At 50.9% G+C, this 26,843-nt stretch overlaps 1 protein-coding gene across 3 annotated transcripts; it reads right to left on the minus strand.

Annotated features, from left to right (window-relative positions):
- Window positions 1–755: 755 nt before the first annotated feature.
- On the minus strand, window positions 756–26,843 carry Psen2 (presenilin 2). 3 transcript variants are annotated; one of them, XM_041635325.1, is made up of 11 exons: window positions 26,728–26,842; window positions 15,857–16,016; window positions 13,750–13,964; window positions 11,953–12,094; window positions 9,207–9,274; window positions 8,391–8,611; window positions 7,122–7,220; window positions 3,673–3,756; window positions 3,240–3,341; window positions 2,565–2,683; window positions 756–1,486 (listed from the first exon to the last, which is right to left on the minus strand). In XM_041635325.1, the coding sequence occupies exons 2-11, from the start codon at window positions 15,995–15,997 to the stop codon at window positions 1,331–1,333; spliced, it is 1,347 nt and encodes a 448-aa protein (XP_041491259.1). In that variant the 5' UTR covers window positions 15,998–16,016; window positions 26,728–26,842; the 3' UTR covers window positions 756–1,330. The 3 variants fall into 3 exon arrangements, with proteins under 3 accessions (XP_041491259.1, XP_041491261.1, XP_041491262.1); XM_041635327.1 differs by lacking the exon at window positions 26,728–26,842 and adding an exon at window positions 16,449–16,582; XM_041635328.1 differs by lacking the exon at window positions 756–1,486 and having other exon boundaries at window positions 2,593–2,683; window positions 3,235–3,341; window positions 26,728–26,843.

Below are 26,843 nucleotides of genomic sequence, written 5' to 3' on the forward strand. Positions count from 1 at the left end.
CCAGCTTCCAACCACCTCCCATCGCGACAGCAAGCAGCCTCTGCTGGTCTTGGATCTCTGCTCTGTCTCAGCAAGTAGCTCAGGGGGAAGAAATCTCTCATCAAACACCAACACATACACACACACACACACACACACACACACACACACACACACACACCTCATCCCTCTTCCACTAATCAGCAGTCCACAGGGTTCCCTCTGGAGCAAAGGACAGAGCTGGGTTTTCTCCGCAGCCCCAGCAAGGCAACAGCCTAGTCAGTAGTTTCTTTTGTAGCCTCATGGCCCCACCCAGAGGCACTTCCGAGACTGCAACCTGTGCCAGGCCGAGGAAGGGCAAAGCTGGCCTGCCTTTCACCATGGGCAGGGACTGGGAGCGACTCTCCCAGCTCAGGTGGCCCCCTGGTTCAGGGCTTGCTGGCTCCTGAGAACAGACAGACAGCTGTCAAAGGAATCACTCAGCATCTTAGCAGCTCCCTTGCCACATTTCTGTGGCCACATACAACCTGCCAAGGTCAGGGCTCTGTGGGGTCCCGGCTGGCTTCTGTCCCAGTGCCTCCCAACGCTGTGCTGTGGAACTTTCTAAAGAACTGAGTGCAGAGGGTCAAGGCAATTAAACCTCTCTCCCCAATTCCCCGATAATGGGTTCAATCCCTCCCTCCCCTGTACACAGTGCGCATCACCTCCCCTCCGGAGAGCCCCAGGATGCAGGGAAGGGGCTATGTTAACAGAGGGACCAAACACAGACATTCCAACAGGAGCATCTATTTATTGGAATTGATACTAAGCCACCTCCAGCAGTCACTGCTGCCATAAGAACAGGACTCAGCTTCTAAAGGGACTAAAGTAACAGAGACATCACAAACAAAGCACTGGGGACATCCATGACCGCAAACTGGCTCTTTCGCCTCTGGTCAGGGTGATGGCACTTAGTGTCCTTCCTGACCATGTCTCCTGGTCCCCACTGATTTGCACATGGTCCTTCTGTTCAACTCCAGAGGATAACAGACCTGCATGGGGCCTGCATCCTCCCCAACCTGCTCTGCACATGTGACCTCATCCCTGAAGATAAACGTGCAAAGCATCCCACTGGGGCCACGGATGTCCCAGCAGGAAAGCCACAGTCTGGTGACAGGACACCTAGCACCAAAGAGCAGCTTCTGTTTCCTAGTCACAAAGTAAACAAGACACTTTTTTTTTTAATTCTTTTTTTTTTTTTGTAAGGAAAGGAAAGTTGCTTTTTTAAAAAATATATGGCACTAGAGTGGAAAACTATACACCTGCATCCAGAGATGCTTCTTACAGTCCGCAGGGCCGCGCCTGTCTCCCGTCAGATGTAGAGCTGGTGAGAAGCCAGAGTGTCCATGAAAGGACGCACCAGGTTGTCCGTGGAGAAGTAGAAGATGAGCCCAAAGGTGATGGAGATGGGGAGGGCGGGCAGGGCCTTCTTGAACACGGCAAGCAGCAGGAGAGTCAGACACAAACCCTGCAGGGCGTCCAGGGGAGGGAAGGCGGTGACTCTACCATGGTGGGTGGTGCCATCCCTAAGGCTAGCCTGCTGGACAGGCATGCAACTGTCCTTTCCAGATATGCACTAGCCCCTCAAGGTGCGTAGGGCAGGGTCCTCTCACACACACCCCTTAGTCGGGACACCTATGTGCTGGCTAAGGTCAGGCCATGTGGCTTCTCCATCTGGGGTCAGCAGTCACACAGGATGGCAAGAGTTTCTCTAAGGAACGTGCATTCACAAGAGACCCAGATGAGCGCAAATAAAATCCTACGAAGGTGCTCAGCAGCAGACACCAAGGAAACCATGGATACCATGTGATCCAGCCCTTTGAAGCAAGCATGGGGTGACCCCTTCTACCTCCACCCTTGGTCTCCAGGGTGAGGACAAGGCACCAAAATACCCATCCAGTCCATGGTCCCAAGCCAGACAGTATGGTAGGGGAGGAGCCTGGAGTCTGTTATTCCGTGTGGGCACAAACAAGCTCTTCAGGGCACTGGAAAGAGCACCAGCTTTAACCGTGCTCTCTGTAGCCATACCCAGGGTTTCCACCCCAGCACAGCACAAGGAAGCATGCTCTAAGATGACATTGCAGGATATGTCCCCCAGCTTGAGTAGCAGCCATCAGAGCCTCCAGACTGCACTACGGCTGAGGCTAGAGAACCCAGGATTGAGAATTCTGTGGGGTCCTGGTGGCACAGGAATGGGTAACTGTGGATGGGAGGGGCCTCCTTTCTCTCTCTCTGTAGCTGTCCCCACAGGTAAAGGTCTTCAGCTATGACATCCCCCATACATCTCAGACAATCCAGGGACTAAGGGACCGGACCCTGAGGCTTTCACCCAAACCCTAGCAGTGAGGTACATGTGGTCACTGCGGTCAATGCCTCTCATGCCTGTCCAGGTGCTCTCTCCAGGTGACCATGTCTTGGTGACCACAGTCTGGGTTTGGCAGCTCTCCCCTCACTGCCTTTGCCCCTCAGAGGGAAGACAGCAGCTGTAAATGCCCTCTGAGGACCCCAGGTGATGAGCCCCCTCCTCCACCTCGCAGCCCACTCACAATGAGGATGGCGATGAAGCAGGCCAGTGTGGTGTTCCAGTCTCCATTGCCGGTGGCTGCCGCCTTGCCCACCAGGACACTGTAGAAGATGAAGTCTCCCAGGCCAAGCTTCACACCCCCTATAAGGAGGAAAGAAAGAGGCCCCTGTCTAATCCTACTCCTACTGCTAAAGTCGTAGAGACTTTAGCAGGAAGCAGGAAAACAAACAAACCAACCAAAAAAAAAAAAAAAAAAAAAAAACACAAATCAAGGGACCCAGCAAGAGGGTCAAGGGGCAAGACGAACATATCCCTCAGTAGCACTACTGAAGACTAGGTGCAAGATGGATTACCTAGGAAAAGATGGGGACGGGGGCTAGGACTGAGTGCCTGGCAGCCTAGGCAGAAGCCTGGAATTTAGGGGAGCCACTTGGTTAGAAGAGAAAGGAGAACGGGACAGTTGCTGACTGCTGGGGCTGCAGGCTGCTGTGTTGTTTAGCATGGAACCTGACTACAGATATTTGCTGACTGCTGGGGCTGCAGGCTGCTGTGTTGTTTAGCATGGAACCTGACTACAGATATTTTTAAGTAGGTTTAATGCCACCACCCTCTAGAACATGGATGCTGACAGGAGACTTGAGGAGGCCCTCAAACCTGCTGCCCTGTGAAGCAGGCCATCTGAACTCGGGCACCTTACTTTCCTCTTCTTCTTCCAGCTCTTCCCCTGGATAGCCAGGAAGGGGGGCTTCAAAGGCTTCAGGGTATGAGGGCTCCCCAAAACTGTCATAGGAGTCTTCTTCTGAGCATCAGAGAAGAAAGGACCACCATCATCACACACGGTGGGGCGTGGCAGGGAGAAACAAAGGCTGGTCAGAAGGTACAAAAATCCAGAAGATTCCCCAGTACCCTCCCACCTCGAGGCTCCCCACCATCACCCCCCAACAACATCCAGCAAAACTGAGGTGAACGCTGGGCGAAGGGTGGACAGCCCAACTGTCACTTCTTCTCTAAGTCAGGTGGCTATTAGACAGTGTGACTGCCGATCTGAACCTTAACCTACAGAGGAGCCGGGCCAAGCGGGGTGCAGATGAGGATCGCCCCTGAGACAAGACTGTGAGCCCTATACTCACCCATCTCCGGGTCATAGGGGAGTTGCAATGCTCCCTGAGAGGAGGGATCCGGCTTTGCCATGCCCACAGTCCACACCATGGCAGCTACAGAAAGAGCAAAGGGACATGCGTCAGGTAGTATTCCCTGACCTGGGGAAAGCAGAGCCAGTCCAAGCCCCCAGAAGGCTGCACAGCCCCTTCATCCTGCAGGGTGCTCAGGCTTGGCTGATAGAGGCTGGGGGGGGGGGGTGTTTAGAAGCCCAGGGTCACTGGCTGGGAGGGGATGATGAACAGTTCTCCTTTGTCCTCTGGCCCACTCTCAGATAACAGTGGCAACAATAACAATGACCATTGGGCAGCCTGCTGGCTGTGTCTTTTTTAAAAATTGCCTTTTATCTTATTTTTGGTTTCATTTATCACGAAAAGGGAGACATGGAAATTATTTACACAGTGAAACAGCTCAGAACGGCAGTGGAACAGGCAGTTTCTCGGGGCGCCATTTCAACAGCGATTTCAGTCCACAGACTTTCCAAGAATGCCACCATCTCTAAATGAGAACTAATCCTTGCCGTCCACAACTGCTGTGGCCTCGTTACCAGCATTCACATGAAACGGCCCAATCCCTCCACCCTTTCCTTTAGAGACCGATACTACTGCGACTTGCAAAACTCTTCCTGGAGAGTTTTCTGAACGCACAATGCCGCCTTTGCTGCAGTTTCAGCAGCCCTCCTTCAGCCAATCCTTTGCCAAACAACAGAAGAAACCTTCGGAAAGCCTGTCTGTTGGGATTCTTGCTACCAGCTAGAACCTAAATTGTCTTTTTTTTTTTAACACACACACACACAACCACACAACCACAAGGGGCTGGAGAGATGGCTCAGTGGTTAAAAACACATATTGCTCCTGCAGGGATCCTGGCTTCCTTTCCCAGCACCCACATGGCAGTTCACAAGTGTCTGTAACTCCAGTGCCAGGGGATTCCCTCTTCTGGCCTTCATCGGTACCGCCTGTATGTGATATACAGATACCCATGCAGGCCACTCATATACAAATAAATAAAATAAAGACAAATCTTCTAAAAAACAATTTTTAAAACTTTAGTCCTGAGGCTGAAGTGCTGGCTCCATAGTTAGGAGAACCTGCTGTACGATCATGAGAAGCAGAGCTCACGCTCAGTTCCTTTAACAAGCTCGTGGTCTTGTAAACGACTCTGATTCCAGCTCCGAGGAAGCTGTGTTTCCTTTCTGGCCTCCGTGTACACGGGGTGTATTCATGGCAATATGCTCACACAGACACACATGCACACACAAAATAAACATGTTAAAATGCAATGTCTGAGCCTCAGTGGCACTCTGTATTCAGATCTGTAAAACTAACACTGCTCTTTTCATCTGACAGGGCTGAAACTCTGTGCCCACTAGATGCCCCCCCTTTCCTCAGGCCCCTGTGTTCACCTCTCACTCTATTACGTGTCTATAATTTTGCCTACTCTTGATAGGACATGGAATCATACAGTGCCTGTCCTGTCACGGTGCAGGTCTCTCATCCCAGTGTCCCCAATCCATCCACATCACCATCTCGGTCAGAATCTTCTTTTGTAAAGGAAGAGTAATACTCCATCGTATGGGGCCACCATATTTTAGCCATCCATTCATCCTCTGATGAATGGATACTTCAAGCTCTGAACTACCATGAGTGACACTGATATGGACACAATGTACAAACACCTGTTTGAGTGCCTGTTCTTGATCCCCTTGGGTACATGGTCACCATGGAAACTGCTGCATCACATGGTACAGGCTGACCTGTGACTCCCCTCGGAGTTTATTACTCCATGTTTCTACTTCCCCAGTGAGAATTTCACACTTGGTGCAGCACGAAGCCCAGACTCAGCATCCCCAGCACCCGCCCGACCTGCCTACAAAAGGCTGTGGGTCTTCCTTGTTGCTGGGTCACAAAGCACTGCCATTAACTTTGACTTCGCCTTGCAACCCTGGTGAGTCAGGCTTGCAAAATGTCCCAGAATGTGCTTCATTCACCCCACAGTCTCTACTGGTCCCATCTATAAGCCCTGCTTGCCCTTCATCTGACGTTGGACCACGCTGCTGCCGAGCGCATTCTGCTCTCCACTTAGTAGGCAGTGTGATCGTGTCCAGGAAGAAGGGCCAATGTGTCACAGTGCTCTGCAGGGCTCATACTGTCAGGACCCCAACCACCACCATTCTCTCCCCCCTCTGCTCTAGCCACACTGGACTCTGGGTGCTCCCTGAGCACAGCCACCCCAGACCTACCTCAGGGTCTTTGTATCTGTGGCTGTCCCCTTTACCCCAAGTGTTGACCTCCAGACTTCCACCTAGTACTATCTCCTACCTGAGTCAGGGCTCTGGCCACACGTGACCTATGAATGAGGCTTCCCTGGCCATCTTTTGCAAAATGGCCTCCCCTATGGCCCTGAGGTCCTTGGTCCCTTGCCCTGCTCTAGTCTTCAACAGAGCATTTGCTACCTCCTGGCTTACATGTTTCTACCTCCTTAGTTTGCCTCCACCCGTGAATGAATTTTCCGTGGACAAGGAATCTCCTTTGCACACAGGGGATGCCCGGCCTCAGGCACTCAGACTAACCAGAACCATCCGTCCTCATCCTTAGAGCATCCTGGGATGTACTTTCTAGCTCAGGGCCATGCTGCTGGCAATTCTCCATTCTAAGCTTGACTTCTCATTCATTATGATGACCCAGATCTGCGGATGATTTCCTGGGTACCTGAGGCATCAGAACCCAGAATCGCAGACTCTGTATTTAGATAGCCCCACTGTCAAACAGAGAGGCTGCTGCCCCCACAGGGCGAGAACTCGGTGAGCCCCAGTTTATATAATCTTGCTTCCTGCAAGACCTCTATGTCACACACAGGGCCTACCAGTAAGTAGGGACTCAATATAAAGTAGTGACTTCTGTTAAATAGATATATAATATATAAACCCACATCCTCTGACATGACCCCAAGGCTAGATGCCCCGGGTCTCCCTTCAGAGATGACCAACTTCCACTGCCAAGCTGCTGCCTATGAACCCCAGACAGAACCAGGGGCCCCTGCCCTCCTAAGTCTGCAGGACTCAGTGGTGGTTACACAGCTCTAAAAGCAGCAGGTTCATGGGGATGTGGACTATACCCAGTGTAGGCTGTCAGATGGTGAACTGAATGGGGCCACAGGACTGTCCACACCCTCCTCGTAACAGCCTTCCTACCCAGATTTCCAGACCTTCTTTCTGGGCAAGACTCAGCCTACCAGGGTCTCTAGAAGTAGAACCCTCCTACAGGTGGTGACCCTCACAGTGTTAACATGACTTGATTCTCACCTTTTGAGATGGAGTACACATCCTGTCAACTATCAAAACCATGCCCAACTATCATGTCTCCACAAAAGGCTACCAGCTGACCCCCCCACCGTCTAGCAGAGGCATGGGACCACTCACATGAGTAGATCAGGGCAGGAAATATGGGCTCATTTCTCTCCTGGGCAGTTTCCACCAGCATCCTCAGTGGCCCCTTGGGGCATAGCACAGCCACGAGATCTGGGAAAACAGAGATATCCTTGTCATATCAAAGGGGACCTTTATTCACAAGCAGTGCAAAAAGAGCCACCCCTCCATCACCAGAAGCCTAAGGGAGCTTCAGGGCACACCATGCTGCTGGACTGGTGTCCCAAGCCCACCAATCTAGAGTTTGCACTGGCTGGAGCCAAAGCAGGTAACCACAAAGTAGGCAGAGCTAGGTGCTGAGACCGAGAGAACGACCTTGGAAGTCCTACTTCCCTGTGTCTCAAAATTTTTATCCTTAAAATGCACGCTGTAATGCTGGCCTGGCCCTAATGCTACTTAAACAGCAGCGAGCAGTGAAGGTCGCAATAGGCAGCAGGCACCGTGCGTTCAGACTCATCCAAGGCATCAGTGACTCCTGCACACCCACGCTTGATGAGCACATTGGCAGGCACAGGCAGTAAGGGTGGTTTTTGCGGTGTGTGCCCCCAGCATCACAAAGGAAGAGTCTGAGCCAGGCGGTGGTGGTGTGATGCTTGCCTTTAATCCCAGTACTCAGGTGGCAGAGGCAGGTGGATTTCTGTGAGTTCAAGGCAAGCCTGGGTTACAAAGTGAGTTCCAGGTTCCAAAGCTACACAGAGAAACCCTGTCTTGAAAAAAAAATAAAACAAACAGAACGTCTGTGGGAAAGCCTTCTCAGGTCAGGAGGGGGGTGCACTGCGTGCCTTCTCGCCTGTTAGCTTTGGAATGGGAAATATCTGCTAGAGACTCACGTTTTGAGGGTTTCATCTCCACCTGGTGACACTATTTTAGGAGACTTTGGACTCTTCAGGAGGTGGGAGCTAGCTAAGGGATGCAGATCACTAGAGGTGGCCTTTTGAAAGTTAGACCCAGGCCCTGGCTCCCCCAAGCTTCCCCTTCCTGATCCACTGCAAGAAGCCTCTGTCACATGCTCCTAGTAAGCCATGCCCCCCTTGCCTCCCCTTCTGTGATGGACGGACCCCTCTGACACTGTGAGCCACGCCCCCTTGCCTCCCTTCCTGTGATGAACTGAACACCCTCCATCATTGTGAGCCAAAATAAATCCTTCTTCCCTTACCCTGATTCTATCAATTATCTTGGTCACAGCGATGAAAGGGTAACTAAGACACGACCGCATCAGAGAGGCAGATTCACGCAGGTTCCCACCAGGCCCGAGCGACCTACCATACACGGAGATGGCACCCAAGATGACCCAGGCAGACCACTCCGGCAGGTACTTGATGAACACCAGGGCCATGAGCGCGCTGATGACGATGAGGTAGGCCTGCTGCAGCACCAGCGGCCCCTTCCAGTGGATGCACACCATGCCCACTGCCCCGAAGTTCCAGACGGCCAGGAAGAGGGTGGGGTAGTCCATGGCCACGTTGTAGGTCTTGAGCACTTCTCTGTAGGCCCAAGGTGGAGCAGGGTATGGGACACTGGGGTGGGGGTGGGGAGGGTGCCACCCCCTACGTGGTTTGCTGCCCTTGGCTCCTCAGCCATTAAGTCCCAATCTGGATTTATTTACAACCTGCCCATCTTTCATTCCCATAGGCCCCACTCCTAGCCACTCAGCACTTTCTGGAATGCAGTAGGTAGTGGATCGATGGCTGGGGTGTGGGTCACACAGCCAGGTGATGGGCCCATCTGGAAAGCCCTGTGCAAAGACGGGATCCTTGAAAAAGTGTTTTTCTTTGAGCCTCTAGGTTAGATGAACTAGGAAGTGCCCAGCTGCAGCCAGACCCCATCCCCAAGCAGAAGATAACTTGGAGAGGTTCCCACCTGCTGAATGTTCCGAGAAGGCTTTACCATGCTTGCTTTGCTCGTTTTAAATCAGGAGTCAGAAAGAAACCTGAGACCTACCCGGACCCCACTCCTGTGCCAGAGCCCGAAGGCCTGGCTCCTGGAGCAGCTGACGCTAAGGGTGACCACCTTTCTCTGCCCAGGTCCCTCTTATCCAGCTGTGCTGCAGGGAGCAGCTGCTCACCAGCCGGCACTCACCCAAGGTAGATGTAGGTGAACAAAAACAGGAGCATCAGAGAGGACATGATCAGCCAGCCATGGATGAACTGACAACAGAAACAAGAGGGCCATTAGCAGGATGAAAATACTCCCGAGAGAGAGATACTTTCACCTGCCCTTCCTTCTGTTTGACTACCAGAGGTGGCACTGGGTTGTGGTGACACACGCCTTTAAACCCAGCACTTGAGAGGCAGACATAGGTGGATCTCCAAATTCAAGGCCAGCCTGGTCTACAAAGCTAGTTCCAGGACAGCCAGGGCTACACAGAGAAACCCTGTTTCAGAAAACAAACAAAAAACTCCCCCTCCCCAAAAAATGGACCCCAAGGAATTAAAATTTCCCTGGAATTTCATGCTTTCAAAAGGAAAACAATGAAGCTTGGTGCTAGCCAGAGGACCTGGCCTCCAGGAGAGACTTTACACACTCCGACAGTGCTTCAGGATAAAAGTGAAGCCCAGACAATAACCAGCAGGCCCAGGCCTTGACTGTTTGGCTATGCAGATCTTGTACCTCCTATTTAAACCCTACCCTTGTGTTAGGACTGGAAGATGGACCTGATGGGAAGTCACTGGATTTGGGGGGCAGGGAGCACTGGATCTCTTTCTCTCACTTCCCGAATGTGGGCCACATTGAATAAATCTCCTTTTTCTGCTGTTTTACGATTGATTTGACTATTTAAATCTGACTTATGGATGACAAGCAGCCAAGCCTGGCTTGCTAGGGCTGCCAGAGGCACAGGTTCCAATGCTAACTCTGGTAACACATTTATAGAGTATCTCCAAAACCATGAACCGGAGCCTGAACGAGCTTCTCGGTTAAGTCGCTGTGCCTATTACAGGAAAGGAGGGCCAGGCTCCGTAGGGAGTTCCCTAGTCACCTACAAGTGTCCTACAAGAGAAGAGTCCTAAGAATCTGCGGGACCCCCGGCTGTGCTGGCCCACCTCTGCACGCTCATCACGTGCAAAGAACATGCTGGCCGCCTTTACCCCCAGATAGCACCCTAACTCCCTGGAGGCAGCTAGCAAAGGTTCCACCAAAGGGCATCACAAAAGCAGACAATAGTCAGCGGGTAAGCTGAGGGCCAATCCAAAGAGTCAGGGGACGAACTGGTTGTTGCTTAGACTGAGGGACCACGGCAAGCCTCTTGACTGAAGGGAAGTCCCTTTCCACTAAGGAGTTCCAGACAGGTCCTCAGGAGAGCTGTCTCTCCCTTCCTGGCTGAGCACTGAGGGGTCAAAGACAATACTCAGCCACCAAGGGTGAGATGGTGCCACTTCCTCCCAGCCTCTTTTCACATATAAGAACGACCCTTGGTCACCAGCTCAGCCCACTGGGTCTCCAGAGACCCAGTCTACCTGGAGGAAGGGCCACTGTTAGACTGTACACCCAGACTAACGGGAGGAGAAGTTGTGGCCTCTGGAACCTACTTAGAGTCTTTCCCCCAGCGGGCTATGTCATCTTGAAACTTAACAAAGATCCTGACTGAAGGGATGGTCAAGTCACTTCTATGGGACTGGCCACATGACACATACTGACCACAGTAGGGTCACTGCCCATGCTATTTCTAGCTTGTCATGTTTTCTATGACTAATCAGCCCTCCCCCACATTCCTACCACCTTCGCCCCTCCTTCCTCGATAGCACTTCTGGAAGCCCTGCCTCATTTACACGGGCAATTGTTACTGCCGATCTAAGCTTTGGCCTCCTCTTCTCTTCCTGTTCCGTAAACACAGAGCCAGAGCACAAAGGACCAATCTAGGCCTGTGGCGACAGTTCTGAATAGGTAATGCCTGGCTCAACTTCCTGTTAATCCTTCTGGTTTCAAAACCTGCAGCCTAAATCCGGGGTCTAGAAGTTGATGGCACAGTTAGGCCCAGTAGCCCGGGACTGTAATGGCAGTCTAGCTGGGGAAGCTGAGGGAAGAGGATTGCTTCACCACCTTAGCAAGACCTTGTCTACAAACATTATAGAAAGTGGGTGGGAGAGGCGGTCTGAGGGTAAAGGTGTTTGCTGCCAAGCCTGTGGACCTCAGTGTAATCCTTGGAACCCAAGTGATAAAAGGAGAAAGCTGTCCTGACCACAGCAGGCTCCTTCCCCGCTTCCAGCACAAAAGCACTGAGGGTACATCTCGCGGTATAACATTTGAGTAGTGCATGCAAGGCCCAAAATTTAATCCCCATTGTAAGTCTTGGGGCAGGGAGCATGACATCATTGGGAATGACGCTGTCTATAACTGGGGTCACATGGGTGTGACTCTTCCAGTACTCCATGAGGAGGCTCAAGATCTACAGGCTCAAGATCTACAGAAGAATGCAACCCAAAGGGTGCTGGGGCCAGGAGACCTTCACAGAGCACATGAGCGCCTCTACCTAAAGGGAGATGGGAAGATGAAAATTAAACCTAGAGAAAGCCTTGGGATGAGGGAACTAAAGCAGAACCTCAGAAGAACAAAATTAACTTCCGAGCAGGGGATTGTGTCAGGAAGACTGCAATGAAAAGCTCAGAAGACAGTGGGTGGGGTGGGAGGCACACAGTTTCCAAGTCCGCACTAGGTGGTCTTCCCACAGTGTCAGAGAGCACCAAAGAGCAGCCTGCTCTGCAGAAAGGAGGAACCTGGGCAGAGTTTTAGAAAGGTGCCACGTGGCAGTAACTCCTTCCACATCACAGCAGGGATGGGGTGGGCGAAGGCAGGGCGGAGGGGGAGGAGAGAGGGTTGCGGGCCTCACCTTGTAGCATCGATACTTGTAGAGGACCACCAGGAAGATGGTCATGACCACGATGACGCTGATCATGATGAGGGTGTTCAGCACAGAGTTGAGGAGACGCTGGCCCACTGAGGGTGTGTCCTCAGTGAAGGGTGTGTAGATCCTGAAGAGGTCACCGGAAGAGCCTCAGTTAGAACCCCGGCACTGGCTGGGCCCTGGTGGGGCCATGGCTCTTTCTATGGATGGCCCCTGCCTCTAGGGTCAGTGACTTGTAGCACTTTGATAACTGGACCATCATGACAGAAAGGACAAACTGTACCCCCATTGAGACCTGGCTCCTCCATTTGACTCTCCTATTCCAGGACCTCAGCTCTCGTCCCTATCAACAAGACTGGCTGCCTGTTTCCTCATGGGATGATTAATTTTGCCTCTGAGCAGGTCCGTGAGGGCATTCCTGGGCAATATGAACCCTCTGTGCTGGGCTGCTCCTTCCTTTGGCAGCCCAGGTGGAAAGAGGTTGGAGAGAAGCCATGCTGCTTTGCCTGCTGCCTTCCCTGCTCCTTGCCAGTGCGTGCATCCACTCTGCTGTTGCTGCTGTCGCTACCCTTCACAGACAGCAGAACCTCAGCCTTCCAGTGTGGACTTCCAGCAGCTCTCTGAGCATCTTCTAGGTGTTCAGCAACAGATTTGGAATGCTGAGGTATCCAGCCTTATGGTCTAAGCAGCTATGGGGTTCTCAGCCTCTTTAATGTACAAACAGCCATCAATGGACTACCTATTATTGGATAAGCCGATCTAATATATCCCTTTACACTATTTTATTGTACAAGCCAATCTAATATATCCTTTTCCATAATACACACTCATTGGTTCTGATCCCCTAGAGAACCCAACAATACACTCTGTCGACATTCTGCAGCCTAAGACTCCCACACCCTCTGACCCGCTCCCAACTGCAGTCACAGGTACTGCTCTGCTCCGGAGTCAACTCACAGGCCCCTTGCTCTTTTCAGCTGGTCTGCCAGGAGCTATGCTGACCCTGTCCTCTCTAAGCCTTCCATCCAGCTATTATGAGTCCCCCACAGGCTACAAGCTCCTTAGGAACTTTTCCTACTTCTTCCTTTCTAAAAAATATAAAGGATTCAAATCCAGAGTGAACAGTAAGTCTGGAAAGGCAATGACGTTGAGGATGTGCTCAGAGGTGAGGAGCCAGGGAGGGGCGAGGAGAGGAGAGAGGAGAAGGCTGAGGTTAGGGAGCTCTCAGCTCTCTGTCACACTTATTAAAGTAACAGAAGGGTCTGATAAGTCTTCCTTGTCTGCTAGAAGTGTGCTAAGAAATCATGAGGCCCAACCCTGTCATTTTGCATCTAAGGGAGCAGTGTCACACACAGGATGCTACTCATCTCCGGTCACATGGTGTTTGAGACACAGTGGACCAGGACCAGGTCCTTAGTACACGAAGCTCAGTGCTATGGTACCAGCGCTGGCCTATATCCAGATTCCACTCAGCCTTCTGTGAACACTGTGAGGCCTTTCATACAGATTAGCCCACTTAATTCTCCAATTCTCCGGGCGTCCCCATAATTAAACTCGTGATAATTAAACATAATTAAACAAACAAGGAAAGGGAGGCCCATAGGTCAGATGTGTCCAGACAAGTCACATGACAGGAGGCAGTGAGTCAGGATGTGAGCCCAGAGTCTTCATCACTGCTCTCCATGTAGCAAAGAGCTATGGGAACAGTAGCTGAGGGAGCCTATGTTCCCCTCAAATCGATCACCACCCCAGCCCCCCAATGCCAACCGGGCCCCAACTCACAGCTGCCCATTCTTCTCTGTGTAGAAGCGCACGGACTTGATGGTGGCCACCACGACGATCATGCACAGTGTGACAGGCACAAACAGCATGATCACATGCTTCGCCCCGTACTTGAGGGTCAGCTCTTCCTCCAGGCCCGACGGCCGCCCAGGAACCCCACTGCAGGCATAGCGGTCTGGATCCTCCTCACAGTCCTCCTCGCTGTCCTGGCTCCTCTACGGGAAACCAAACAGTGAGGGCCACAGAGGCCCCCGTGGTGAGCTGCTCCTGCAGGGGCTTCTGGAAGCAGAACTGAGGACGCTAAATGCTGCTTTCTGGACATGAGAAATGTGAACTCCGATTTGGATCTCAGGACATATAAAAAGTTTAGGACAGTGCGGGAGAAGGTGTAGAGCCAGCCTGCATAGCCACAGAAGGGTACATCAAAGATCCCTTGCTCTTCCCAAGGATGGGAACCAACATGGCCACACTGGACAGGCTGGGTAGAAGGAAAACTGAGAGCAAACATTTTGCTTGGCTAACCATAAGAACCAGCATGGAGAGGACTTTCTTTGAGCTTCAAAACACATGGTTCCTTAAGTACCAGTTCTCTGAGGGAGCACTCAAACAAGCTGTTCACTTGAGACCAAGGAGAAAACAATCTAACAGACAGGAAACTAAAAGGCACAAACACCCAGGAGATAAGAGAAGAAACTGGAGAACCGGTTGGTAGTGACCTTGAGCTGTGAGAATCTTGGAGGCTCAAAGGCTGTGCTTACTGAGGAGGAGAAATGGGCTCAGATTTCAAGGTTAAGGATTAAGAGTGGCTGGAGGAAGAAGAAAGCCTCTCGGCATGGAAAGGTTTGTAAGGACTACAAGGAATAAAATGGAAAGGGACCCAGGCAACCTCAGAAGCAGTTTGCGGACCAGGAGGGAGATGGCCAAGCTGACTAACCCTTTCTACTGTTATCCAGCCTGAGGCTGTAGCAGTAAGAATCCCAAAGCTGCTGCCTCTCCCAGCACAAAAGCCAAGCTTAACTCAAGCCAACTTAGCTCATGGCTACCCTGGCTGGCTACCTACTCAAATTCGTCCCTTCCAGTAGCTTTCATTCGATCACCTTAATGTCTCTGTGTCATTGGGTCCCAAGCACCCAAATTCATACTACCTAGAGACAGCAGCCTGCATCTGAAAGGCAGGTGAGGGGTGGGAGGTGAAGAGGGACATGTCAGCTGGCCCACTGTGTGTGTGTATATATATATACACACACATGCATATATATATGTATATATACACACTGAAATTGTGTAGTCAACTACGAAGCCCTTACAGATAGAAGACACAGATGTGTCATGGCCAGTAGACACCACTTTGGCCAATTTTTATGTTTGTTTGTTTGTTTGTTTGTTCTTCCTGAATGGAAGAATGCCTGGTTTCATCCATGGGTTAGTCAGCATTCTCTCTCTAAGAAACACCCAGGATAATTTAACTTATAAAAGAAATGGTCTAGAGGTCTCAGTCTATGGTGGATTAGCCCTGTTGCTGTGGGCCTTGGTAACCATTCTGTGGCAGAAACCATGGAGAAGTGCAGACTGTTCACCTCATAGTCAGAACACAGAAAGAGAGGAGGCGGCTGGGGCCCCACAAGTAAGCTCTTGCCCCCCTCTAATGACCCGAAGCTCTCCACAAGGTTCCATTCCTTAAAGGTTCTAATGCTTCCCAAGCATAGCACACTGGGGACCAAGTCTTCAGCACAAAAATCTTAGGGAGACATCTCAGATCCAAATGCAGTAACCCATAGGAAGAGCCCCCACAGGAAGGGGCCGGAAAGATGGCTCAGCCGTTAAGAGTACCTATTGCTCTTATAGAAGACCTGAGTTATGTGGCTAGCCCCAGGTCAGGAAGCTCACAACTATTTCTCCAGCTCCAGGGGATATACTTCCTGCTGGCCTCCATGGATACTTGAGCTCACACAGACATACATTGATACACATAATTAAAATAAAATAAATCTTTTTTTTTAAAAAGACATAGGAACTTCATGGCTCTGTTTTGTTTCAGTTTTTTGTCTGTTTGTTTTCTTTGCTGGTAATCTCTGCTTTAAGGCCAACAATTGCTGGTGGGACCTACCCACTGGGCAGTATTTTCTCCATCCTCTGGGCCCAGCCTGCCCTCCTGGCAGGAGCGTGACGTGGGGCTCTCAGCGGACATCAAGGATGTCCGCTCATCGCAGACCTCTTCCTCACTGTCAGAAGCCATGAATGTGAGCATGGTCCTGCCTCAGAAGCACCTGGAAAATAAGCACAGGGACCTTGTTCCACTTCCCTGACATGCAAAGGCAGTGGCGGGGGGCTAGCAGGGAGGCTGGGTAGCTTCAACACCAGGAACAGGTCTTGCCTCTAACAAGCTCCTAGAGAGACATGTCAAACAAAAGCTGAGAACAGGAGCTCCAAAAGCCAGCAAGAGGCCACAGCAGCCTTGTTTGAGTCTGGCTGGAGTAGACTCCTATCACATGGAGCAAAATGTCCAATCAAAAAAGTCCAAGTCATTCTGCGCTGTCAACATTTGTCCCATCAGTAAATGTCTGTGGAAAATCTGCTGTGCTTGGCTCTGGGGCTCTAAACTTGAATAGGAAACACTCACTCACGTCCCATAAAAACAAACAAAGGAGATCATCCAATATGACAAATGACTTATTATCAAGATGATGAAGAGACTGTACCTCAGAAGCAGGCTTTCGTGCTTCCTAGAGAGGATTCATGTTGGAGGTAAACTCTTGCCAGTGGGACATGGGCGGATCAGGCTACGGCCACACCAAGGAGACCCATGTCATCTCAAGGAAAGTTGGGTTGACAAGTGTCCATCTAGCTGGTTACTGTGAGGGGAAGGACGAGGCCAGGAGGGAGTATCCTGACGGGGGAAGATGCTCTGATGGGGGAAAGGAGCCTGATGGGGAAGGCAGCCTGAAGGGAAGACATGCCTCCTTGGAGTAATCCTTCTTTACACGGTGAATATGTATTACTCTCATTGGTAAATAAAGAAGCTGATTGACCTATAGCAAGGCAGGATAAAATTAGGTGGCATAATCAGACTGAGGATGCTGGGATAAAGAGGGGTGAGGTGAGGGAGATGCCAGCTAGTCGCCAAGGAAGCAGGGCATGCAAAAAAATGAGGTAACAAACCATGAGCCACGTGGCAAAGCATAGATAAGAAATAGGGGTTAATTTAAATGTAAGAGTTAGCTAGCAACAAGCCTGGGCTATCGACCAAGCATTTATAAGTAATATTAACCATCTGAGTGGTTTTTTAGGAACTGGCAGGCAGGAGAGAAACCTCTAGCTACACGTGCCTGATAGGAGGCAGTTATAACAGGGCACAGTATAAAGGACAGAACCTAAGATATTGGCTGGACTAAGATGAGAAAATGGGCTGTTACCAAGGAAGACCACCTGTGATCCAGAAACTCATAGTGTCTGTGGGTTGAAAATGTAACACCATCTAGGGGTTCACAAGTGTGGGGTATATGTAGATTAGAGTCTTAAGTTCAAAAATGGCAGCCAAGTCCCAGGAGCTGCTTAGTCAGTAGGGGGACATGACCCCCGGAAGTACCCACACTGAGGAATTGAAGGAGAGGGAGCCTGCCCCCGCCTGACTTCTGCATGGTTCTCAATGGATTCTGATACAGCAGCCCCTATGGGACCCAGTGATTTCAGGTCCCCACATTTTGAGTTCAGGCACAACCTCTGGGAGGATGTGACTGTGCCCATGTCTGGATGGGCACTGCCAGCCACTACCAGCAATGTCACCTCAGAGTTGAGATCTGTGCCACTGAGCTAGGAGCAGGCCTGATCTCGGCTGAAAACTTGTTTCCAGATAAGTCACTCTTGGAATTCTTGTTGTCTTCAAGTGGACAGATGGGGTCCTTCCACGAAGGGGGGGCCTGTGGCTGCTATTCTAAAGACAGCCATCCTCGCTATGGGTGGCCTGGATAATTCCCACAAGGACTTCCGCTCAACCTGCCATTACAGAGATGATACACGGAATGCTTTTGTTTACCTCCCTGATGGGCCTATTCCAAAGGTGCCCTCTGCCTTCACAGGATTTGCAAAGCGAAGAAGCCCAGAGGCCCCAGAAGCGGCCTCTCTGGTTCTCCCAGACACTGGGGATGGAAACACAGTTGCAGAATCTCGAAGGCAAAAGAAGGAGGTGTTGAGAGCCCTGTACTATCCAAATTCAGAGGAAACAATGTGTCACTCTTAGAACTCGATGATCTTGGGTCCTGAGGACTGAAAGGGACAGGATGTAGGGCAGAAAAACACATGAGCTGAGACTGAAAGAGGCAGAACATTCTGGAAAGAGGCAAATATTCAAGTATATGAACACAACATGACCTTGCTTCAATACTGCCAAGGGACTTGTGGTGGAATCATGGTAGACCATCCCAGGGAAGGGACCACGGGGAAGGGAGCTTAATTCAGCCCAGGCATCCTTTAGGCTAGAAGAGAAGTGTCCTTTTACCTAGGCTACACAGAGCATATTCTAGGTGGATGTGGTCTACTGCCCTAATACCTGGAATTCTGGAAGCTCAGCTGAGCCCAGGGCTTCAGAGGCGCGGTTCTGCTTCCTGGAGGCCGGACCTTAGAACCAACAGTCTATATAAGAGAACTAACTCAGTTTAAGGGGACACAGCTTCACAGGTCAACTCGCCATGAGATCTAAGGCAAAGTCTTAGCCAGGTAGGGTCTATAAGACCATAAGGTCCTCAAAGAGGACAAAATGGACAGCAACCACTCCCCTCTCTGAGGGCTGGCTATCTGTCCTATCTTAAACACATACCCACTGGACCCAGGAGTTCTCAATATTCCTTCCAGAGACTGAATTCTCTTGCTCACAGGCATCTAGATTAGGGGTATGCCTCGGTGATAGAGTTTAGCAGGCTTGAGGCCTTGGGTTCCATGTGCAGGAGGGGGTGCGGAAAAACGTGATGAAACTCACAGTGCCCCTTAAGTCTGGGTGTTCTGTTTCTGGTCTGTATGCTAGGCTATCTCAGCTCAGGTGACAGGCACTCTGACAAAACCACTCAAGAGACAGTCTATCCTGGCTCACAGCTCAGTATGATGAAGTCACGGTGGGAGGAGCTTGAAGCTGTTGAGCAGTCTGGGAGCAGAGAGTAATGAATGACTGCTCTGCCCAGGTCAGGTGGGAGGAGCTTGAAGCCACTGAGCAGTCTGGGAGCTGAGAGCAAGGAATGCTACTGCCCGGGTCTTTTCTCCACTTACACAGTTCAGAAACAGTGCCACCCACAATGGCTTTGTCTTCACACCCCAATTTAACAAAATCAAGATAACTTGCCCAGAGGTGCCTCTCCCAGGTGACTGTAGATTCTGTCATTCACAATTAACCATCACAGCTGTAAATCAAAATCCCAGAACCCTAAACTGCGCTCTAATCCTGTCTGGGCAGCATGTTTTGCGATGGGGACTCTGTACACTCATGCTCCCTGGGGTGGGCCTGGCTCAGGAGGGAAAGGAGGCATTTCCACCCAGTACCTTCCCACTCCCAGGTCCCACACTGCGTGACTTCAGGAAGGAGGATTGAAACTGCACAACTCTTTGTCCTGAACAAAGGACCTGGTGAGACAGAATTAGGAAGAAAGTAGTAAACACTTCTCAGACTAGCAGAGTCTCCAAACAACACTGAAGGAGGGCTGGAAGATGTGGGTGTCCGATGCTGGTGTGTGTGTGTGTGTGTGTGTGTGTGTGAACTACACTTACAGTACCCAAAACAGGAAAACCTCAAAGCTACACAACGACTCAGACCTCTTGATCTGGAAGTGCTACTCCTTGGTATTTTATCTAAGAAAAATAAATTCATACAAAAATATGTGCTGTAGTCATTTGCTATCAGAAAAGTAAAAATGACTGAAATTTCTGACTCTTTTCTCTGGCACAGGAACACCCCTCCCCCGCCCCCTTATCTGCAATTCCCTTTCCTGTGGTTAGTTATCAGTGGTCAACTGTGGCCCAAAAACATGAAGAGGAAAATTCCAGAGTAATCAATTTATATGCTCTAAGTAGCTTTCACTACAGTATATTGTTCTAATTGCTGGTTTGCTCTTATTAATCTTTTGCTGTGCCCAGTTTATTAATTAAACTATCACAAGTGTGTATGTTCAGAAAAATAAAACAAGGCTTCCACAGGACTTGGTATTCATCACCACTTCAGGGATCCATGCAATCGAGGATGGAGCCTCCTGGGCTTGTAAGAGGGTCCACTGCATGTTCATCTGATGGGGACTATTACAGGACCACTAAAGATTTACTTCAAACGATACTTAGCAACAACAAAAATGAAGTTAAATTTAACAGGATGTGCCAGGCGGTGGTGGCGCACACCTTTAATCCCAGCACTCGGGAGGCAGAGGCAGGCGGATCTCTGTGAGTTCGAGGCCAGCCTGGTCTACAAGAGCTAGTTCCAGGACAGGAACCAAAAGCTACGGAGAAACCCTGTCTCGAAAAATAAAAAAAAAAAAAAAAAAAAAAAAAAATTTAACAGGATGTAAATGTTCTCATGATCATCTGAATTTACACTACACACACACACACACACACACACACACACACGCAAGACTGGTAAAACAATTTCAAAACATTAAAGGTCATTATCTTTAGACCAGTGTGATTGTAGGTGATTTTTTGGGGGGTTGTATTTTTCTGCATTTCTCCATTGTACTTTTCAGACAGGTCTCATGTCTCCCTGATTGGCTTCTGTCTTAACTATGCAGCTAAGGATGACCCTGAGCTTCTGATCCTCCTGCCTCCACCTCCCAGGCTTGGATCACAGGCCTGCACCACTACACCCAGTGTCCAGTGTATGCTGTGCTGGGGATAGAGCCCAGGGCTTGCATGCTAGGCAAGCACTGGAGTTACATCTCCAGCTCCTCTCTCTCTCTCTCTCTCTCTCTCTCTCTCTAAATAAAGATGGGTTGCATCTTCAACCTACTCCTTCGTTTCCCTTGAGATAAGGTCTCACTATATATCCCTGGTTGGCCTGGAACTAGATACATAAACCAAGCTAGTCTGGAACTAGAGTTCTGCTTCTGGAGTGCTGAGATTAAAGGCCTGCGCCACCCACTGTACCTGACAAGCTACTGATTTGTAAACTGGAATAGGAGGCATCAACACACAGGGCTTCCTCTTCCTTCTGAATCACTGGCTTGGCCTGGGGAAACAGATGAGAATCCAGGAAGCCACTGACATTTTCTCCACAGCCCTGGATGACAACAGATGCTTCTCTGACTCTCCTTTAGGATCCCTAAGGGCCGGGCCAGCGAGGCCTGCCTCTCTGTTCTGAGGTCTAATGGGACTGAAATCCTCAGAGGGAAAAAAAATCACCACTCAACTGCGCAGATAAACAACCTCGCTGGATCTGCAACCACATCAGAAGGATGCAAAGAGCTCCTAGGGGAAAACAGAGGGGTGAGTGCAGGGGACAGACTGTTCTGGAAGCCCTGCCTGCCCTGTGGTGGAGGGATTAGGCACCCTCTGCAGACTTTTACTAACTCACTGACTGGAATCAAAATGTTGATTAGCGGAACTCAGGGATTCTGACCCACAGAGGTTCCCCAACCCGCTGGGTTCCTGCAAATATCACGGGAACCGGATGACCCAGTTTCTTCAACCTGCTTCTCAAGGGAGAAGCCCTGATGTTTAAACTCAGTGGCCCTGGCAGAAAAGAGCTTCTAAAATGGCACAGAAAATTCCAGCACCTTATGGAAACTCATGCTCCAAAAGTGAACTGGAGACTCCATGGAGGGCCACAGAGAGGCTAGGATTTCCGACCTTCCCAAAGGGCCTGCAGAACAAAGTCCTTGGCTTTCAAAAGGTCACCTTCTTTTTGGTCACATGGCTACTTCCCAGAATTCCCATGACTCCTGGAAAGTCCCCTGTCTTCCTCTACACTAGGGAAGGGTTTTCCCCCAATCCGGCAACACCAAGACATCTTACAGATTCCACACCTACCTCTATCTGTTCACACGTGACCGTGTATTTGGCTGGTCCACCTGGCACTTGCTGAATGGCTGGTTCTCCCGGACTTTGGGAGACCTCAGGCAGGACTGGACTGAGTGTCAGACCCCAGACCCTCAAGTGGGGGTCCTGTGACCTTGTCTTAACCTCTGGATTTAACTCTATTACCTATTTTCCTCTTGAGTACCTGGGCAATTTTCCTCATTTCCTGAAGTAGACTGGGGGAGGGGCAGCTGGGGGGCAGCAACCTGAAGGAGGGGCAGCTGGGGGGCAGTAGCCTGGGGGAGGGGCAGCTGGGGGGCAGTAGCCTGAAGGAGGGGCAGCTGGGGGGCAGTAGCCTGGGGGAGGGGTAGCTGGGGGGCAGTAGCCTGGGAGAGGGGCAGCTGGGGGGGACAGGGAGAGAGCCTCTAGCCCACCACCTTCAAGTAAAAACTAGATTAGTTTTAAATAAGACACAGCAGCCAGTGGTCAGAGACTTATGTGCCATGAACCAAACATTCTGGACAGCTTCTGACCATGCAAGGTGACAGGAGGTATTTCCTCCTCTGTGAACAGCAAACAGGAGGCTTTGTAAGACTGCCACCATGGGTGTTCAATAAAGGAGCTATCATGGAGGCAGGAGGGACCTCTAAGAGGGGATTAGGGAAGCCAGCTGGTGCCGTATTAGGAAGCTAGTAAACTGTGAAACCACCAGAAACATGTATAAAGGCCAGGCCCCAGGGAGATCCTTTTTCCATCCAGCCTCAGCTGTACAATGGGAACATTTTGTCAAAAGGGCTCGTCCATAGGATGACGTTAAAGCTGGGCTGAGTACCTGAAGCGCCATCAGTGGGTGCCCTTTCATAGTTCAGGGAACCAAAGGCCAGGGTAGCTGGGGGCGAAGGGGGAGTAAAGGAGTCAGGTGAGGACCAACTGTTTACAGGTCTCCAAACTGCCTGCAGAATATCATTCCCTGTCCAACTAACCCCGTCAGGTTCCTGCACACAGAGGTCAGGCAGCCAACCCACATCCTCAGGCTTGTTGGGAGCTCACTTGTGGATTAAGAGGGCACAGGTCTGCCATGGACAAGGAGATATCTAGAAATGCCCCTCTGGCCACTCCCAGATCGTACCAGCTTACAGCCCTCAATAAAGTCTCTCTTGCATGCCCCCATCCCCCCACTCCTGCAGGTCTGTGGAGCTTAGAGATGGCCCTGCCTACCGTGGCAGTGAGGGAAGGAAATAAGCTACTGCTTCTGGTCAGTTCAAAAGACAAATGGGACTAGTAAAAGAAATCAAGACATTTTCATGGACTTGCCACACTCATCAAATCTGGTGGTATTCTGTTACTAACACAAACACTGGAGACATAATTTACATTTAAAAAGAAATGGTTCACTTTGCTTCAGCGCTACAACAATACCCAGGGTCAGTTGGGCCTATGGCTTTGGGCTTGCACTACAGCAAAACGACTCAACTCAGGTCCAGAAAGTAAGAAAAGCGATGCCCTCACGCCTCCAGTGATCAGAAGACTTCCCACCAGGCCCCACCTGTGCAATGCCTCAGGAGCTCCGCACACTCATTCCTGAGCTGAGGGTGAAGGGGTGTCTTTTTAAAGACTTAAGTTTTCAGAATAAGTATGTCTTACTTTTATTTTTAAAAATATGAAGAAATTTCTGGCTAAGGTGTCACAGGAAGGTAGGAAGCCTTTAGGTCTCCTCCATCTGCAAAGATGTACCAAACAAGGCAGGCAGTGGTGGCGCATGCCCTTTAACCCCAGCACTCAGGAGGCAGAGGCAGGCGGATCTCTGTGAGTTCCAGGCCAGCTTGGTCTACAAAGGCAAATTCCAGGACAGCCAGGGCTGTTCCACAGAGATACCCTGTCTCCAAAAACAAAACAAAAAGAGGGAAGGACGCCCCACTCCTCACACAAGAGGGAAGGATGAACAAAACAAGCCACCTGTTCTCTCAGCCAGTGGACAGAGCACGCTCTCCCTGCATGGCACCTCCTCTTTCCGGAGGAGTTCACTTGGAATCATTCTTCGCCCCAAGTGTTTGGGTGGCAGTGATATCATCCCTAAGCCTGGGGAGGAGGCTGCATGTGAACTGAGCACCACCACTCCTCAGTGGCCGTAGCCCCACAACAGGTGGGAAAATCACAGAAACTTTTGCTGTCTACAGGGTCCCAGCTGAGCAGTGGCCTAACCTCAAAGCAATAGCTGAAAAACAGCCACAAGGTTTTTGTTAGCATGACCCATGTGGCCTGCACACGCGCGCACACACACACACACACATACACACAATGTGTGCGCGTGTAGAGTTTTGGTGGTTTCTTCTCTCCCTCTGTTCCTTTTGTTTTAGTTTTGGTTTTCTAATGGGCGATCACACTATTACAGCCAGAATAACATTAAACTCTGGATCCTCCTGCCTCTCTACGTTCAAGTGCTGAGATCAAAGGCATTTTGGTTTCTTTGGTGGGGGTAACTGAAGTGATGGTACTTATCTAGAATCAAAAGCCCTGGGAGAGAGAAGCTGAGGCAGGGGGATTGCCATTAGTTTAAGCTCAGTTTTCCTACAGAAAGTGCACCAACCAATGCTGCCCAGCGAGATCCTATCTCAGAATACAAAACAAATTTGTTTTCTCCCAGGTTCAAGACCTCACAGAAACGTTCTGGGTAGCAGTGTAGACACAGACTAGAGGTAACCATGGCAAGCCCGTGTACAACTCCAAAGGTACACAATACGGGCAAGCAATGTCCAGATCCTGCCTGACAGGCGGCAGAGCCACACAGCTGGGCAGCTGGGGTTCCCGCCTGCCACTTCCCAGAACGCAGGCTCCCTGACTTTAAAAGTCATGATAACCGTTCCAGTGTCCCTTTGGCTTTGTTTGGTGGCTTACATTGTTGTTATATCTTTTGTTGGTTTGCTTTCTGAGACAGTGTCTCACTATGTAGCCCAGGCTGGCCTTGAACTCACAGCAATCTTCCTGCCTCAGTGATTGTGCACTGGAATCACAGACATGAGCTATCACATTACTTAAGTTCTTAAAAAGAAAATCAATTCTATTTTATATGTGTAGGTATTTTGCCTGCGTGTGCATGTTTGCACAGCACATGGGTACCTCATGTCCAAAGAGGCCAAAACTGGCCTGGAATTGGAGTTAGAGATGGCTGTGAGCCTCCATATTGAACACAAGTCCTCTGGGAGTATAGCCAGTGCTGATAACTGCTGAGCCTTCTTTTTGACTCATTATTAAGTTTTTTTTTTTAAATAATAACTGTGATAACCACTAGGCAAAATGGTTTTTGATCATGAGTGCCTAACTCCTAACACATGGGCATGTCACATGGTTATTACGCCAACAACCCAGAGAGACCAAGTCTGGCAAGAAACTCACATAGCAAACTGTGCTACAGGCCTGTGGGCAACCACAGAAGGGGCACTGGAGAGGATAAAGTCAGACCCTCGGCTCCAGGCCATCAGACAGAGCAAGCAGCGGCCTCTGGCAGCATCCCTCATCCTGGTTTGTCTCCCCTTAGGTAGGAACATTCATTTCCACATACAAATGCATACAGTCTATATTTGGATATTAGGATATAGTTCTCCAAATCTGGCACAGCTCCCATGCCAACCTGCACCTCTGCCACCCCACCTCTCTATCCCTGCCAGCCTGATTCTAGTCAGGGAATGAACCTGGATGGCCACCTCTGGCCTGAAGCCAAGACACTGGCCCCTTCGCCAAATAAAAACACAGGACCTGATACTGTTCCCGGCTCCCACAAAGCCACCTACCCCCAAAGGGGAACCCGAGCCTCGCACACCTGGAGCAGCTTATGCAGAACCTTTAATTACTGCCAGAAGTCTTGGCTGAAGGCCTGAGAGGCCCAGGTGTCCACAGAGGGGCTATATAGACATCAGGTACATCCATTCTGGATGCCGGAGTCTCTGTCCCCAGCAGACTATTCTGGGGACGGCTGTCCATTTTGAGTTAAGTGGGTCTGCATCTGCTCTGATTTGGATCCTCCATCTGTAAACGGATACAGTTATTTCACCCACAGCTCGTCCCTTTAAAGACGAAGACCTAAGCAGAGATCCTAGGTTATTTCATCTAACTAGCAAAGGACTAGGGTCTGAACAGCAGGAGTAGAGGCCCAAGCAGCAGGCTGTAAACCCGGCTCTACTGTATCTTATCTAGGAGACCTTGAGCAACTGTACTTTTTAGTTTTGGGAGTTTGTTCTTCCCCACCCTCCCTTTCCTCCCTGGGCCTCATGCCTGCTTGGCCAGCACTCTACCATAGAACTGCATCCTCAGCCCTAGGCGCAGTTTCTTCATCAATAAAATTCTGTGGCAGCTGGATCTTGCTTTTTGAGCCCCTTCCGCTTCAAAGGCTTGATTCTGGGCGTCTCCCCACTGCTGTAAGAGACTTAGAAACCATCCAAACATCGCTAGTAACAGAATGCCAACCTCAGAGCAAGCCTCGGGCCCTATCCTGCGCTCCGCTCCTCACACAAGAAGTCCCCACTCCCTCGACATCTGTAGCAGAGACCAGGTGGACCTGGTCAGGTCCTAGGTAACAGGGACCAAAATGCATGGTCAATACAGCTGTGAGACCCACGTGCACTGGCCCTTTAACACCTTGCTCAAGCCTACCCTGCCTACGGCTTCCGAGGCAGGAAGGGACGCTGAGGACACCCGGACGCAGCCAGAGGCCCAGGGCCGCTTCCTACGCTCCTTCCTAGCCCAGGTTCTGGGCCGGCCGCACTACCGCCTCCCCGGCGCCTTCTCCTCGCCCCCGCGCCAGCCAAAGAGGCCGCGATCGCCGCCGGGGCCGCAGCCTGGAGGCCGGACCCGAGTACCCCGACGGGGCCGCGACCGCAGCGGTCAGGGGCATGCACAAGAAGGGCCTCGCTGCTTTCGGGATCTCCATGCTGCTGGCTACCAGCGATCAGTGACAGGTACTGGGCCGCACGCACCCAGCCCCCGCCCTCGGCTCACCTGCTCCGCCGCGGCGCAGGGTTGAGTTTACGCCGCGGGCGGAGAGCCTCTCCCGGGCTAGCGCCGGCCCCGCCCACTGCCCCGGTCCGCTCACGCCCAGGACACGCCCCCAGTGG

This window comes from Microtus oregoni, unplaced genomic scaffold (genome assembly GCF_018167655.1).
Source record: "Microtus oregoni isolate MIOR12 unplaced genomic scaffold, Mior012 000047F_ref0000412, whole genome shotgun sequence".
NCBI classification, from domain to species: Eukaryota; Metazoa; Chordata; class Mammalia; order Rodentia; family Cricetidae; genus Microtus; species Microtus oregoni.

Bases quoted from the DNA above. Each gene is read 5' to 3' on its own strand.
- Psen2 (XM_041635325.1), bottom strand. From the start codon at position 15,997: ATGCTCACATTCATGGCTTCTGACAGTGAGGAAGAGGTCTGCGATGAG. The intron at 9,275-11,952 runs GTGAGGCCCGCA...TTCTGTTGTCAG, and splicing joins ACAAGTATCGATGCTACAAG to TTCATCCATGGCTGGCTGAT. The intron at 2,684-3,239 runs GTAAGGTGCCCG...TCCTCCTTATAG, and splicing joins GCTGGAAGAAGAAGAGGAAA to GGGGTGTGAAGCTTGGCCTG.